The sequence below is a fragment of the Hibiscus syriacus genome, unplaced genomic scaffold, assembly GCF_006381635.1.
Source record: "Hibiscus syriacus cultivar Baekdansim isolate YM2019G1 unplaced genomic scaffold, ASM638163v2 tig00116964_pilon, whole genome shotgun sequence".
Lineage (NCBI taxonomy): Eukaryota > Viridiplantae > Streptophyta > Magnoliopsida > Malvales > Malvaceae > Hibiscus > Hibiscus syriacus.
The window spans coordinates 3510934-3527007 of record NW_024063489.1 but is presented as its reverse complement, the minus strand read 5'-3'; the positions used below and the strand labels follow the sequence as shown (position 1 = coordinate 3527007).

The 16074-nt window shown below is 34.3% G+C and overlaps 1 protein-coding gene across 1 annotated transcript; it reads left to right on the top strand.

Annotated features, from left to right (window-relative positions):
- The first annotated feature begins 11871 nt into the window (after window positions 1-11871).
- Window positions 11872-15929, top strand: LOC120191082 (cryptochrome-1-like). The gene is made up of 5 exons (XM_039194084.1): window positions 11872-12444; window positions 13062-13280; window positions 13445-14151; window positions 14754-15559; window positions 15889-15929. Exons 1-5 carry the CDS (start codon window positions 12132-12134, stop codon window positions 15890-15892), a joined length of 2049 nt encoding a protein of 682 aa, XP_039050015.1. The 5' UTR covers window positions 11872-12131; the 3' UTR covers window positions 15893-15929.
- Window positions 15930-16074: the final 145 nt, after the last annotated feature.

Here is a 16074-nt window from a genome sequence, read left to right as displayed (position 1 = left end):
ATATATTTTTTCGGGTCGGGTGTTTTTCACCCTAAACCCGAACCCGACTCGACCCGAACATTACATTGAAAAAACCCAACCCGAACTCAAATTTTAAAAAAAAAACTGACCCGATCGGGTCGGATCAGGTCCGAACCCATTGGGTTCGGGTCCCATATCCATCCCTAAGTTTAATTATAGCTTAAGTACTTAATAATTATAAAATTGTTGAAATTAAGTTGTCATTCTTTTAACTTTTTGACTTGGTTATATTGATGGAAATAAATAGATTACGTCGAATGTTGGTAATTCACTTATTTTTGATTTGGATAGAAAATCGTAACCGATGATAAGATGATCGTTATCTGATGATTTTTGTGAGAAATGAGAGGAGAAAGGTGTCGTGGAAAATGAGATTATTCTAGACTATTTATGAGGTGTATTTATAGTAACCCTAGTTGAGTTGATGGTGTCAACAGGCTAAATAAATATAGGGTAAACTACATGTTTAGTATCTAAATTATTAGTTTTGATCCGTTTAAGTACCTAAACTTTTAATTTTTTTTCAAAATCATACCTAGAGTTTAGTTTTTTGTTTGATTTTAGTACCTGTCGTTAAGTTTTAAAAAAATGAAAGTCTAGGTACCAAAACACGTTTAGTACCTAAATCATACCTAAGTTTTGAAAAAAATGAAAATTTAGGTACTAAAATGGATTAAACTGATAGTTTAAGTACTAAACGTGTTAAGTGTTTAACGACGGAGTATTAAAATGAAACAAAAAATAAACTTTAGGTATGATTTTGAAAAATTAAAAATTTATGTATTTAAATGGATCAAAATTGATAGTTTATATACTAAATGCATAACTTACCCATAAATATAATTATCAGGTCTTAGTTAGATTTTGTTCTGATAGACCATGTGAATCTATAATAGGTCTTATCCTAGGCGATTTGACCTAATTGACACCCTTTGAACGTAATATGCCATATTTAACACCGTTTGACCAATATTTCCCGAAGTAACACCCTTTCGACTGAGTTGGCACAAAGGCGCATCCCTGGGGACCCTCTTTACCTAGGTTTTAGCTTACTGGGATGCCACGCGGGTAAGGCGCATCCCTGGGTACGCGTTTTCACGGGGTTTTACTGAGTCAGATGCCACGAGGGTAAGGCGCATCCCCAGGGACGCGTCTTCCATTAAATACCATTAATGTCCACCATTTTTTTCCTCACCTACCACCCTCCTCCTCCCCTATATAAACCCCTTCAACCCTCCTCATTCTTCACAACAAAACATCTCTTTCTCTTTTATATAACTCAAATTCTCCTTTAATTTGAGTTTTAAATTTCTTATTAGTGGTAAGAAATTTTTGTTTAAGTTAGTATTTTTTTAAATAGTTGTTATTTATTATTATTATTTTTATATAAATATTATTTTTTATTAAAATAATATTTATATAATTATTATTTATTTAAATTAATTAATTATTATTTGTGCTAATTTTATTTTTTTTGTCTACAGTTATAATGGAAAGCGAAATACTGTTGCGATTAGATACAAACCATATCTCCAAACATTTTAATGATACGGTAATAATTTTTTAATTTATGTTAATATTTATTATAATTTTTAATTTAAATTTATCATTAATTTATATTAATTTTAAATTTTTTTAATGCTTATTAATTAGGAAAATGATCATATTTTAGAGACATTTATTAAAAATCCACGTATACCGACACCAACGCGTATTTTGCTATATTTGTCTTCTGCCAGGTTGGGGTATATTGAACATATTATTGGCAGTTGCAAACTCGAACATGTCCTAATTTCTGCATTGATTTAGAGGTGGAGGCCCGAGACACAAACATTTTATCTTCCATGTGGAGAGTCTACAATTACATTGGAGGATGTCTCCATGCATCTGGGGCTTCCCGTCGACGGAAATATTATGTGTGATATGGCCGATGGTGATTGGCAGTCAATGTGCATGGTGTATCTTGGAGCTGCTCCGCCAGAGTTTAATAGAGGTGGAATAACTTTATCATGGCTGAAAAGCTAATTTTGAAGTTTTGAATGAAAATGCTTCTGAGGATGAAGCAAAAGCATGTGCTCGGGATTATATTCTACGAATCATTGGAGGAACATTGATGCCCGACAAATCTCGCAACCATGTGCATTGTATGTAGTTGCGTCATCTGATTGATTTTGATGAAGCTGGAAGATATAGTTGGGGCGCTGCAGTTTTGGCATTTCTCTTTAGAGAAATGCGTCGTGCAACGAATTATAAAAAAAACTGCTATCGGTGGATGTCTCCTACTTCTCTAATCATGGGCGTGGTTCCACATGTCTTTCTTATACCCGATTGTTAATGAGTCATACATATTCCCCTTATTATTGAGGTAATTTATGAACTAAATTTTGATTTAAATATTTTTAATTAAATAGAGTGATATTTAGTTTATATTATATTTCATAGGTGGTCAATGAAAAGAAAAAACATAGAGATATCCCTACTGAACTAAAGGAAATCCGTTTACTTATTGATACAAAAGTTGGGTCTGAGATGTGTTTTTAAATCTGTTTAATTATGAATATTTTAATTTAAAATGCTAGATATAATAGAATATTATATTTATTTGAATTGTATATTTATATTTCAGTTTCAGAGGATACCTTATGCGAGCGATGAAGTAAAGGCTTGCATCCCACCCCACCTGAGTGAGTCATTAGATGTTTGGATGTTAGTTGTACCTCTTATATGTTATGCTATTGTTGAGTGGCATCCGATTGATTGTGTGCTCCGTCAGTTTTGTTGTACGCAATATATTCCTGGAGCATCTAGGAATTTAGACGACATTCATAACATAGACAGACGAGGAAAGAAATAGGTCAACTGGGTGGTGAGACACATAGATTGGATTGCGATTTGGGAGAACCGGTATGCACAGTTGCCCCCTCGATAATTTTACGTTGAAACTGGTCATATAGTTATGGATAACTATATTGAGTGGTTTAATGAAAACGGAAAGCCGTTTCTACTTTCGACGAAAGCACGGGAGGTTAGCATTCATAGGCATCGAGATATACGTCCACCGTCTCAATATTATCGTCCCCCGACTCATGGACAGAGAGAAGGCACTACCGGTTCGGCATTAGTCCCACCACAACATCCATATCCACCAATGATGATGCCACAGGGGTACATGCCCAGCCCTCCAGTTCATATGCCATCTCCACAGGGTTACATTCCTAGCCCGCCAAGTTACATGCCTAGCCCACAGAGTTTTATGATATCCTATGGAGGTGCATATATGGCTATGTTTAATGATCCAACATATGGTTCATATGCATCTTATTTGACCGGTGGTGCTTCTCCACGGACACCTCAATCTCCATCTGGATCACATACTTTGATGCCAATGTTTTTCATAGTTTTCTCAATTCTCTATGAGCAGTGGGATTGTTAGTAACACTCCTTCATGGTCGTTATTTTATATAGTCCCTTCAGCGTCATCTACGCCAAATGAAGAAAATGCTGATGATGATAGTGAAGATGAGGAGACTAAAGAGCAAGTTGTACGAAGAAATCCTCAGCGAAATAGACAACCACCGCCATGTGGAACTCATTCGATAAGAAGACATCGGCGATCCAGTTGTATTTTAATGTTAATTAAATAGTTATATTTCAGAAATTTATGTAATTTTGTAATGTTATTTAAATGTTTAATGGTTGTTACAACAAAATTTTTAATGTTATTTTTTATTCAAAGTTAACATTAAATGTTTGTTAAATGTTTTTAAAATACAAATCCAAATTCAACTTAATATTCCAATTGAAATTTAAAATTGTATTCGAAATTCAAAGTTATATTCCAATTAAAGTTCATAGTACTTAAATTGAAATTAAATTACATTGTCTAGTAAAAATTATTTAAAAAATAATTCCACGGTACTTAATGAGAATCATTATAAAACATATACATTAAAACTCACGTGTTATAATCCCATTAACAAACGCTCACAATGGAAAATAATTCGTAAAAACATTTCGATGCTCATTCCATACAATTTCAATGTCACAACATAAATGTTGACTTTATCACTTCACATTTATTCAATTTATCCATAACATTTTATCCAATTTATTCAAACTTCACATAACATTTTAATTTAAGTTATGAACTTAATTTTATCCATATTTATGATTTTATCCTTAACTTGCTCAATTTCCAAAAAAAACTTAAATTTAGGTTATAACTTACCCGATTTCACCACTTTGCTGCGTCTCCAGGGACATGAGTGACATAATATGACAATTATAACATATTCTTTGATATAATAATCGAATGCGCCCCCCAGAAACGCGCTTTCAGCACTTTACTGCGTCCCCTCAAACATAATAGGTACTGACATGAATAGTGCCCCCGAGGGACATGAGTGACATAACAGGGCAATGATAACATATTCTCTGACAAAATAATGGAAGGCGCGCCCTCGAAAACGTTTTTCACAACTTTGTTGCATCCCCTAAAACATAATAGGTATTGACATGAATAGTACTCCCAGGAGACATGAGTGACATAATAGGGCAATAATAACATATTATATGACAAAATAATGGAAGACGCCCCCCCGGAAATGTATTTTCACAACTTTGTTGCGTCCCCTCAAACATAATAGGTACTGACATAAATAGTGCCCCCGGGGGACATGAGTGACATAATAGAGCAATGATAACATATTCTTTGACAAAATAATGGAAGACGCGCCCCCGAAAACATGCTTTCACCACTTTAGGTACTGACATGAATAGTACCCCCGAGGGACATGTGTGACATAATAGGGCAATGATAATATATTCTCTAACAAAATAATATAAGGCCCCCCCCGAAAACATGTCTTCACATGAATAGTACCCCGGTTATAGACACTATTATATGAAACATATTATAAACTTTCAAAACATACTTCAGCTCCCAAGCTTTCAAAATCTCAAACTCTAAATTTCTCAAAAATCTCAATCCTCTATTCTCTGAAAATGAGTCGTCTTTCTGCTGTTGTTTCATATGATAGAGAAATTAAGGAAGCTGAAAAGGGGGTTGTTTTTGAATCAGATCATTATATCCCCTTAAACTTGAAGAGAAACATCACTCTTGAGGAGTTAATCACAAAAATTCCGTTAAAGATTCGTGTAGCAGGCCGGAGAAGACTAACTTCACTTCAGTATAGATTTCCTACTGAACTTTTTCCACTTACATATACATCATTTCAGCTTTCCAACGATGATGATGTTTCTATGATGGTTGATGCTCATATGGGAAGTTCACAATCTCTTATTGAAATGTATGTCATTTTTGTGCTTCTCGTGGTCTCTCATATTCCTCTCACTTTGGCATTGCATATCAAGCTGATCAAGTTGATATCCCGATGCAACTGATCTGTAATGATTTCACATCATTAATGGCAAATCCAACGCCAGATGTCATGCCATCAAGTTCAATAGGAAGGCATTCATCAATAACTGCTTATGATCATAACCCACGTGGCTTCCCAATAATCCATATGGCAACATCTCTTCTACTTTAAGGGGCAGATATTCATGTGCCACTGTTTTCGACTTACACATAGAAATGTCATCGAGACGGCAGTCTGTTCACAACTCACATGATACATTGGCCTCAAGTTCAAAGGGAGGACACGCAAGCGGCAACTTCTTTGACTTCAACATTGGATTATCTGAGGAACCCTCATCTCCAACAGAAGAACCTCTTCAGGAGCCAGGTACACATGGTGCTGAAACGAGATTATTCATTGAACCTGACTCACCACATTTTAACGTACACTCTGATGATGATGAGGATGACGTTCCCATAAATACAACACCAGCCGAACTTTCTGCACATATGTATGGGGCTGATTATGATGCAATGTATGAGCCTGAATTTCTGGATATCCCTGATGTTGGCAACTATGGACATCAGTCATCAGTCAGTGACGGTGATTTACATATTGGAATGGAGTTCGCATCGAAAGAGGAAACAATGATGGAAATAAAGAGTTACAATATTCGTAACTCAGTTCAGTCCCGATTTGATCGATATACTTCGAAGAAATATGTCTGCTACTGTGTCCAACGTGACAACGGATGTAAATGGATGGTCCATATATCAAAGAGGAATAACAACTTATGGGAACTAACCAGATATAACGGTCCTCATACGTGTTGTGCAAGAGGTATAAACCATGATCATCCCAACTTGGACTCCAACTTCATTTGCCAAACAATCATGCCCATTGTGAAGAAAAACTCTCATATAGTTGTTGCAAATAGGTACACCGTCTCCTATAAAAAAGCTTGGTTGGCAAAACAGAATGTCATTGTCAAACTTCATGGAGAATGTGATTTCTCTTACAATTAGTTGCCCAGTTAGTTTCATGTTATACAAATACTTAATCCCGAGACAATTGTTGAGTTCAAAACTCAACATCATTACGTGAATGATCGAGTGGTTCGCGATCACTGCAAATTCTACCGTGTCTTTTGGACTTACCCTCAGTGTATTAATGCAGTGAAGTACTGTAAACCAGTTGTCCAAATTGATGGTACTTTCTTGTATGGGAAATACAAGCAAGTTTTATTATTGGTTGTGGTCCATGATGGTAACCGCAATATTCTTCCTGTTGCGTTTGCCCTCGTTCAAGGAGAAGGCACTGAGTCTTGGGCTTTTTTTCTTAAAAATTTACGTTTAGATGTAGTCACAAGGGAACGAGTATGCATTATTTCAGACCGAGGAGCCGTCTTTGGGTCCAATGTGGAAACCTCCACATGTTCAACATCATTATTGTGTCCATTGTATTGCTGCAAACTATTATGGAAAATACAAGAAGAACGATGAACGTCAGTTAGTCGTGCGCATAGGTATGTTATTTTTTTTCCAATTTTTCAATCATTTTTGTATTACTTATTTATACTTCATATTAAATACTACATATTCCTAAAGGCTTAGGTTACGAACTCTTACCTTAATGGTTTGAGTCTATGCGACAAGAATTGTTTGGAAAAAATAAGAAGGGGTGCAAGTACATTATGGACATCAACAAAGAAATGTGGACAAATGCATATAACGACGGGTATCGCTATGGTCATATGACAACCAACTTGGCTGAAGCAACCAATTCAACCTTAAAGGGTGCGCGTCATTTACCAGTCACGACATTGGTCAAAACGATTTATTTTTGTTCGGGTCAACTCTTTGCAAAGCTCGGTGGACAATGTCTTACTTGGATGCATAACGGCCATATTTACCACCCAAGACTAGTAGCTGATTTACAGAAAAAAAAATGGTTGCATCAAATGAGATGTTGGTTACAAATTTTTCTCGCACCCATAAATTGTTTCGTGTAACCGAAATGCCACGTCCGCTGCAAGGGATCAAAGCTAACTCTTTCAGAGTTAATATGCAAGAGAGGTGGTGTGATTGTGATTTTTTTCAAGCACTCAAATATCCATGCTCTCATGTCATTGCATCTTGCTCACATTCGCATTTGGACTACAAAAATTATGTTGATCCCGTATACCAACTTTCACAAGTATTCAAGGTATATGAATTTGAGTTTTCGCCCATAGGTAACGAAAGAGACCTAGATGAGATTCAAACTTGGCTTACAATTGTATCAGATCCGTTGCTATTAAGGGACTCAGGTCGTCCAAAATCCACTAGAATACATTGTGATATGGATATTCGGGAGAAGCCAACAGAACAAAAAAGATGTGGACATTGCTGAAACATCGGGCACAATAGAAAAAATGTTCAGCTCTGTTATCATCACATAACTGTTAACCCTTATATAATTAATATTCGATTTCAATGAAAGTTTTTGTTTCTAATATTTAAATGTAATTGCATTTTCTATAATTTCCCAATGTATGTACACCTAAATAAATTATATATATATTTTAAAATTAGTATTTAAAAATTATTTTATGATATTTGGTTAATATTATATAAATTATTTTTTATTGATAATTTTTTAAAATGATTAATTATAATTATTGAATATAATAATTAATATTATTTATTATAAAAAATTATTATCAATTTTAAAATATTATAATAATTTCACCTTCTAATTAGAGAAAATATTAAATTAAACAAATTAAAAGTTAGAAAAATATTTTATGTATACGATGACATATATCATGTTCTGATTGGAGGATTAAATTAAAATTAAGACTAAATTGATAAAATATGTAAGTATTGAAAATTAAATGTGTAATTATACTAATTTTATTAACTGATGCATCAATATTTTCGTTAAATATTGACAACAGATGACTTGATTGATAACATTTAAATAATTAAGTGATAAAATTAATAGATCAATAATCAAAATAGAAAAAAAAATAATAGATAAATAATCATACGTGTAATATTAGAATTTCATACATTTTTCCTAGAACTACAATACGATCAAAGCTGGTTTTCATCTATTGTTTCATTGTCTGAGAGTCGGACACCGTATAGTTCCATCCAATTAATGTCTCGTGGAATGGACAAATGCCAAAGTCCCTGAAACATATAACACTTTAACATAAATTCACTTCACCTTTAACACACATTTAAAAAATACCTTCAATAATTCTTCAATTATAACCGAAACACTTTACATAATATATTACTAATTTATAATAACAATAAAAATTAAATCTTTATTAAAAAAATAGCGTGACATCTAACTCAGCAAAACCCCGTGAAAGCACATCCCCAAGGATGCGCCTTACCTGCGTGGCATTTCAGTCAGCTAAAACCCAGGTAAAGCGTGTCCCTAGGGATGCGCTTTTGTGTCACCTCAGCCGAAATAGTGTTACTTCGGGAAATATTAGTCAAACGGTGTTAGATGAGGCATATTAGGTTTAAAGGGTGTTAGTTAAGTCAAATCGCCCTTATCTTATACATACTAAGAGGATCTGGATCTCTTGAAAACTACGACAAATAGAGGAGTCTTTCCAAAGATCTTGATTGACGTAGAATTAATAGTTTTTGAAGGTTTTGTTGGAGGCTATAACAAATTATTTTTAAATATTTATCGAATTTAAAATTAATAAAATAAATATTTGCTTTTTTAATTTAATTATTTTAAAACTTTTTAATTTGTGAATTAATAAAAATATTAATTTTAATTCTCTTAATTTGAGAATTTTATTTATTTTGAATTTAAATAAGTTAACTTCTTTCATAATTCAATGCTAACTCCATCTTTGATTAATGTTATATATTTGTGTGTCTAATATTAACCAAAATTAAATGCGGAGTATTATATAAAACATAGCCTGTATTTTCATTTTCACAGTTTTTTTTTTCAGGCCACCATGTCAAAGAAAGGAGAACTTCTGCTGTGCGGCACCTAAAAAATAGCTAAAAAATAGTGTGACCTGTTAAATAAGTGATTGGTTAAAATTTAGACCGATTATGTTATATCATTTAACCGGAAATATTATCAAGTACAATAATATATTAGGTAGCGCTTATATAATGTAATAGGTAACGCTTATATTGACATATTTTCTAACTAAACATGTATATTTAAACCGGTAACATTACAAATTTACCTATTACATTATAATTATCGGTTTTGATGTTTTTGGGATTGATACAATTTTAAATGTATCGACACTTTATGAGTGCACCTCGTTGTGCTTTTATTTTGGGAAAAAAGTATCGACACATATTTAAAGAGTGTCGATACATAATGTAAACCTATTTGCTAATTAACTAGTATATTTTTACCGGTTATATTATAAAGTTACTTGTTACATAATAATTATCGATTTCAATTTTTTTTGAATTAACACTTATGCGTACACCAGTTTGAGTTCTTCAATCAATAGTTTCAATTACACAAAATCATAACCAAAAAAATAAAACTAAAATGACCTAACTTTATCTTATGGAGATAATAAGACTATATCATAAGTTTGCGTTGAGAGATGTCTGTTTCTGGGTTTTTATTCTTTGAGAAACTGATAACATGATGGGTTTCTCAATGTTATTCTTTTGTTATTGTAAAGTTTTTGTTCTTTTCTTACTGGGTTTTGCTTAAAATATCCAACTTTTTCTATTAAAAATGAAAAATCTAAAATAAAAATGACCACACAATCACACTTTTTTACTACCGGTTTTGTCATTTCAATACCGATTTTGTCATATTTTTACCTGTTATATTGTTATGGATCAATACATTTTTATAAAATATCGACACTTTATTAGCGCTATAACTTCTTTTCTTTTAAATTCCAAAAGTGTCGATACTTGTAATAAAATATCGACACTTTTGAAATTTAAAAGAGAAGAAGTTATAGCACTAATAAAGTAACGATACTTTATAAAAATGTATCGATCTATAACAATATAACAGGTAAAAATATGACAAAACCGGTAAAGAGCTAATCCGGTAGCGCTTTATCTGTTTTGTCATTTATAGACCGGTTTTGTTATTTTTTTTACCTGTTATATTGTTATGGATAGATACATTTTTATAAAGTATCGACACTTTCAATATATCCGGTAGCGCTTTACCTGTTTTGTCATTTATAGACCAATTTTGTCATATTTTTAATTGTTATATTGTTATGGATCGATACATTTTTATAAAATATCGACACTTTATTGGCTCTATAACTTCTTTTCTTTTAAATTCCAAAAGTGTCGATACTTATAATAAAATATCGACACTTTCAACATATCCGGTAACTCTTTACCGGTTTTGTCATTTCGAGACCGGTTTTGTCATATTTTTACCTGTTATATTGTTATGGATTGATATATTTTTATAAAGTATCGACATTTTATTAGCGCTATAACTTATTCTCTTTTAAATTCCAAAAGTGTCGATACTTATAATAAAGTATCGACACTATCAACATATCTGGTAGCGCTTTACTTGTTTTGTCATTTATAGACCGATTTTATTATTTTTTTACCTGTTATATTGTTATGGATCGATACATTTTTATAAAGTATCGACACTTTCAATATATCTGGTAGCGCTTTACCTGTTTTATCATTTATAGACCGGTTTTGTCATTTTTTTATCTGTTATATTGTTATGGATCGATATATTTTTATAAAGTATCGACACTTTCAATATATCTAATAGCGCTTTACCTGTTTTGTCATTTATAGACCGGTTTTGTACCTGTTTTGTCATTTGTAGACCGATTTTGTCATTTTTTTACCTGTTATATTGGTATAGATCAATATATTTTTATAAAGTATCGACACTTTCAATATATCCGGTAGCGTTTTACCTGTTTTGTCATTTATAGACCAGTTTTGTCATTTTTTTACCTGTTATATTGTTATGGATCAATATATTTTTATAAAGTATCGATACAAACCGATAAGTTAAGTTTGTCTGTTGTCAAATTTTTTAATATTTCTTCATGATTTCCACCTATTACATTATTATTACTCGATATTTTCAATAGCGCTAAACTAAATTTATCAAATATCTTTTAATATATCTGATAATATGTATATTAATCGTATATTAATCTGCCTTTTCTGAGACAATCCCCAAAGAAAGAGGATTAGAGAAGGAACTAGAGAGGTGGGTGGATTTTTGTTTCGTGGGAAAGGATAAAGAGGAAATTAAAAATCTAGATAAAAAAACTAAAGTTGTGGCTACAAATCGTCTATCATTTTTGTTGTATCCCCACTCTACCCATTAACCAATCCTCTTCGCTCACACTCCAAATTCCTCTCTCTCAAACCAACACCTTTTGATTGCAACTGGTCCGACCAGATTGGTACTGTTAGAGTATTATATACAAATTTACGAATTAATCCCATAACCAAGGAGAGAAAAAACATAAATAAAGTACTTGATAAAATTGGCCACTAGAAGTAAAAGATAAGTGCCAAAGCTTTCTCTCCCACTTGTAGTCAGTCGCATGCAATTTTTTCCTCCAATTACTAATAATAATAAAACTAAAAAGCTCCCTCTTTTGGCGAAAGCTGGAAAGATAAGATTTTTAATGAGACAAGAAGGATTCTTCGGGCTATGGTATATAGATATAGTTGAGGAATATAAAAGGTGGGTTTTGTTCTTGCAAGTTTTAGTTTTGATGAGCTTTGGGTAGATATGTCAGGTGGTGGTTGTAGCATAGTTTGGTTCAGGAGGGATCTCAGGGTTGAAGATAATCCGGCACTTGCAGCTGGTGTTAGAGCTGGTGCTGTTGTTGCAGTGTTTGTATGGGCACCTGAAGAAGAAGGCCATTATCAACCTGGAAGGGTGTCAAGATGGTGGCTTAAGCACAGTTTGGCTCACCTTGACTCTTCTTTGAGGAGCCTCGGCACTTGTCTCGTCACAAAGAGGTCTTCTGATAGTGTTTCTTCTCTTCTTGAGGTTGTTAAATCTACTGGTGCTACTCAGCTCTTCTTCAATCACTTGTATGGTTAGTTTTCTTTTCTTTTCTTTTCTTTTCTTTTCCTATCCTCCCTCTTTCTTGGACTGAGAAAAAAGAAAAGAGAGACTAATTTTTTAATCTTATTTTGCTTGTCTGATACTGTTTGCTGTGTATAAATGTCTAAAATTTTATGTATTTTTTATTGTTGGGTTCTGCATGGGGATTATCTATTATTTTATTTCCTTTTATCCTTCTCTCTTAAACTTCCTTATGGGGTGTTGCCTATTTTAATCTGTTTCTAATATAATAACGGAGTCTTAAGAGATTTTCGTCAATCGATATTGATTCTTGTCATTCACTAGGCTCCTCTTGATTGAGTGATTGACTGCTCTCCAGTTGCAATTTTGTTTTTGCCAGGAATGCTAAATTGTCTTCCTTGAGTGTGCATATTAACTGTCATTTAATTTTGTTGACACTAATAACATTGACCGGTTCCAGCAATAATGATCACAGTTTCTTTCAAACCAGTATCTTGAGTATTAACATCTTTAAACGATCAAAAAGATTTGTTTAATCAGGTTCTGTATTCTTCCATGATAGGGGATTAGGAAAGCATAAAAGAAGTCTATGTTTAACATTTAAGTGGAAATTTACTACTTTTTCAGATCCTATATCACTGGTTAGGGATCATCGAGCAAAGGAGGTATTAACAGCCCATGGTGTAGCAGTTCGATCTTTCAATGCAGATTTACTTTATGAACCCTGGGATGTAAATGATGCTCAAGGACGCCCTTTCACTACATTTGCCGCTTTCTGGGAAAGATGCCTTAGCATGCCCTATGATCCTGAGGCTCCACTTCTTCCTCCTAAGAGAATCATTTCAGGTTGGTGCCCATTCGATTATGTTCTTGACTTACTACTCTCCATTATCAATCATTGTCCCTCTTTGAAGCCTTTTAGCTTTTTTATTTATTGACCTGAAATTACAGTGAAACTCCATATTGCCCTTGTTCAAGTAGTACATATTTATTGTCTCTCTCTGTTTTAGGTGGTGTGAAATCTTGCCATTCGGATCAGTTGGTGTTTGAAGATGAATTAGAGAAGGGAAGTAATGCGCTTTTAGCTCGAGCATGGTCACCTGGTTGGAGCAATGCTGATAAGGCTTTGACCACATTCATCAATGGACCTCTGCTTGATTACTCTAAGAATAGAAGAAAGGCTGATAGTGCCACCACCTCATTTCTCTCTCCCCACTTGCACTTTGGGGAGGTGAGTGTGAGAAAAGTCTTCCATCTTGTCCGCATCAAGCAAGTTCTATGGGCCAATGAAGCAAACAAAGCTGGCGAGGAGAGTGTTAACTTGTTTCTCGAGTCGATTGGTCTAAGGGAATATTCGAGATACTTGAGCTTTAACCATCCTTACAGCCATGAAAGGCCTCTTCTTGGGCATCTTAAGTTTTTCCCTTGGGTAGTGGATGAGGGCTATTTTAAGGCATGGAGACAAGGTAGAACCGGTTATCCATTGGTGGATGCTGGAATGAGAGAGTTGTGGGCCACTGGCTGGCTACATGACCGGATAAGAGTTGTAGTTTCTAGTTTCTTTGTAAAGGTTCTGCAGCTTCCGTGGAGATGGGGTATGAAGTATTTTTGGGACACCCTTTTAGATGCAGATTTAGAGAGTGATGCTCTTGGTTGGCAGTATATATCTGGTACTCTTCCAGATGGTCGTGAGTTCGACCGCATAGATAATCCACAGGTTTGGCTGAAATTCTTGTTAGCTGTGTTGCAGATTGTCATTGCTATTTGGCTTCTGATGCATCCTAACATACCTACAAATATAAACTAATTATATTGATATAACTATTTTTTTCCATTTTCTAACCTCATTCCATATTTAGGTTGACATGCTTATCTCATCATGAACTTGTATTTGTAAAAAGTAATTCCATTACCAGTAAAGTTTATCAAACTACATGTTATTGGTTTTCATATTGTAGAAAAGGTTGTTGTCGAGATCTTTTTAGTTAGTGTATTTGACCCCTCCATCTAAACCTCATAGTTTCTGGCTATTGAAGCAACACATAATAACACTATTTTTTTTTAAAACCTCAAGTATACGCATGCATAAATTTCTAAACGTTGCAGAAGGAAATGGAAGCTTTCATTGCAGCCATTTTTTAATCTACTTTAGTCCCTCTTATCCAGTTTCAATATGGTATTTGTTTACCAAAAGCATAATAAATCCATCAGCCATATGATGCAAGCATGTTTGAAATCTATTACATGGATTGTTATCTATCCAAATTCCTTGGATGAAATATAGAGCCAGTTCTCTTATCCAGTTAAAATTTTTGACAGTTTGAGGGTTACAAATTTGACCCACATGGAGAATATGTTCGAAGATGGCTTCCTGAACTTGCAAGACTGCCAACAGATTGGATTCACCATCCATGGAATGCTCCTGAATCTGTACTCCAAGCTGCTGGAATCGAGCTCGGATCAAATTATCCTCTCCCAATTGTAGGAATAGATGCTGCAAAAGACAGGTTGCAAGAAGCGCTTTCGGTGATGTGGCAGCTAGAAGCAGCTTCAAGAGCGGCAATTGAGAATGGAACTGAGGAAGGTCTTGGAGACTCTACTGAATCCGTGCCATTTGCCTTCCCTCAAGACATACAAATGGATGAAAACGTTGAACCTGCTAGGAACAATGCTCCAGCTACAACTCATCGATATGAAGATCAGATGGTTCCTAGTATGACTTCTTCTTTGGTGAGAGGTGTACATTATGAAACTTCTTCGGATCTTAGAACTTCAGATGAAGATAGAAGAGCAGAAGTTCCAAGAAACGTTAATGTGCATCAAGACCCCCAAAGAGGCACATTAAACCAAGGAATTCAGCAGGCGGTTCAGAACAACAACACTTCTCTGCAATTTAATCTCCCAATGGGGGTGGGGAATGCTGAGGATTCCACAGTAGATTCATCTACTAGCAGCAGTAGGAGAGAAAGGGATGGAGGAGTTGTTCCGGTTTGGTCTCCTCCAGTTTCTAGTTACTCAGATCAGTTCATTGGTGATGAAAACGGTATCGGTACGAGCTCATCTTATTTACCGAGGCATCCACAGTCCCACCAAATACTAAATTGGAGACGTTTATCCCAAACCGGGTATGAACATTTGATTCAGTTTCCAACTATTGTATAGTATTTTCCTTCATTATTTTCTGCACATGGTTGTGCTAAAAAAGCCAATACACATGATTAGTGTTGTAAAGAAATTGGGACCCGAGCTCCTTCTGCCTAATGACTGAATAAATGAAGATGCTTCATTTGAAAACTTTTCTTACTAATTAGCACAGTTTTGCACATTAAACTTCTGTCTAGGACTTGTATTTCTAAAATACTTGAGATTTATCCAATTGAACATTTAGTGGAACATAAACATTATTGAAGCATAACCATCACTGAAATTTGACTCATATCGATCCTTTTTATAGGTGAAAGATAAACACTTCCGAAGACCGGAATCTTGTAGGCGAGAATGCTAGAATGGCTAATCTTGTGGGCTGATGAGGTGATAACATGGCTTCATCCACCAAATATGTTATCGCCGTTCTAACTTGATCAGCAGTTGACATTCTGTGTATGAAACTTAATATTGATACGCCGCTGGTCTACGTACA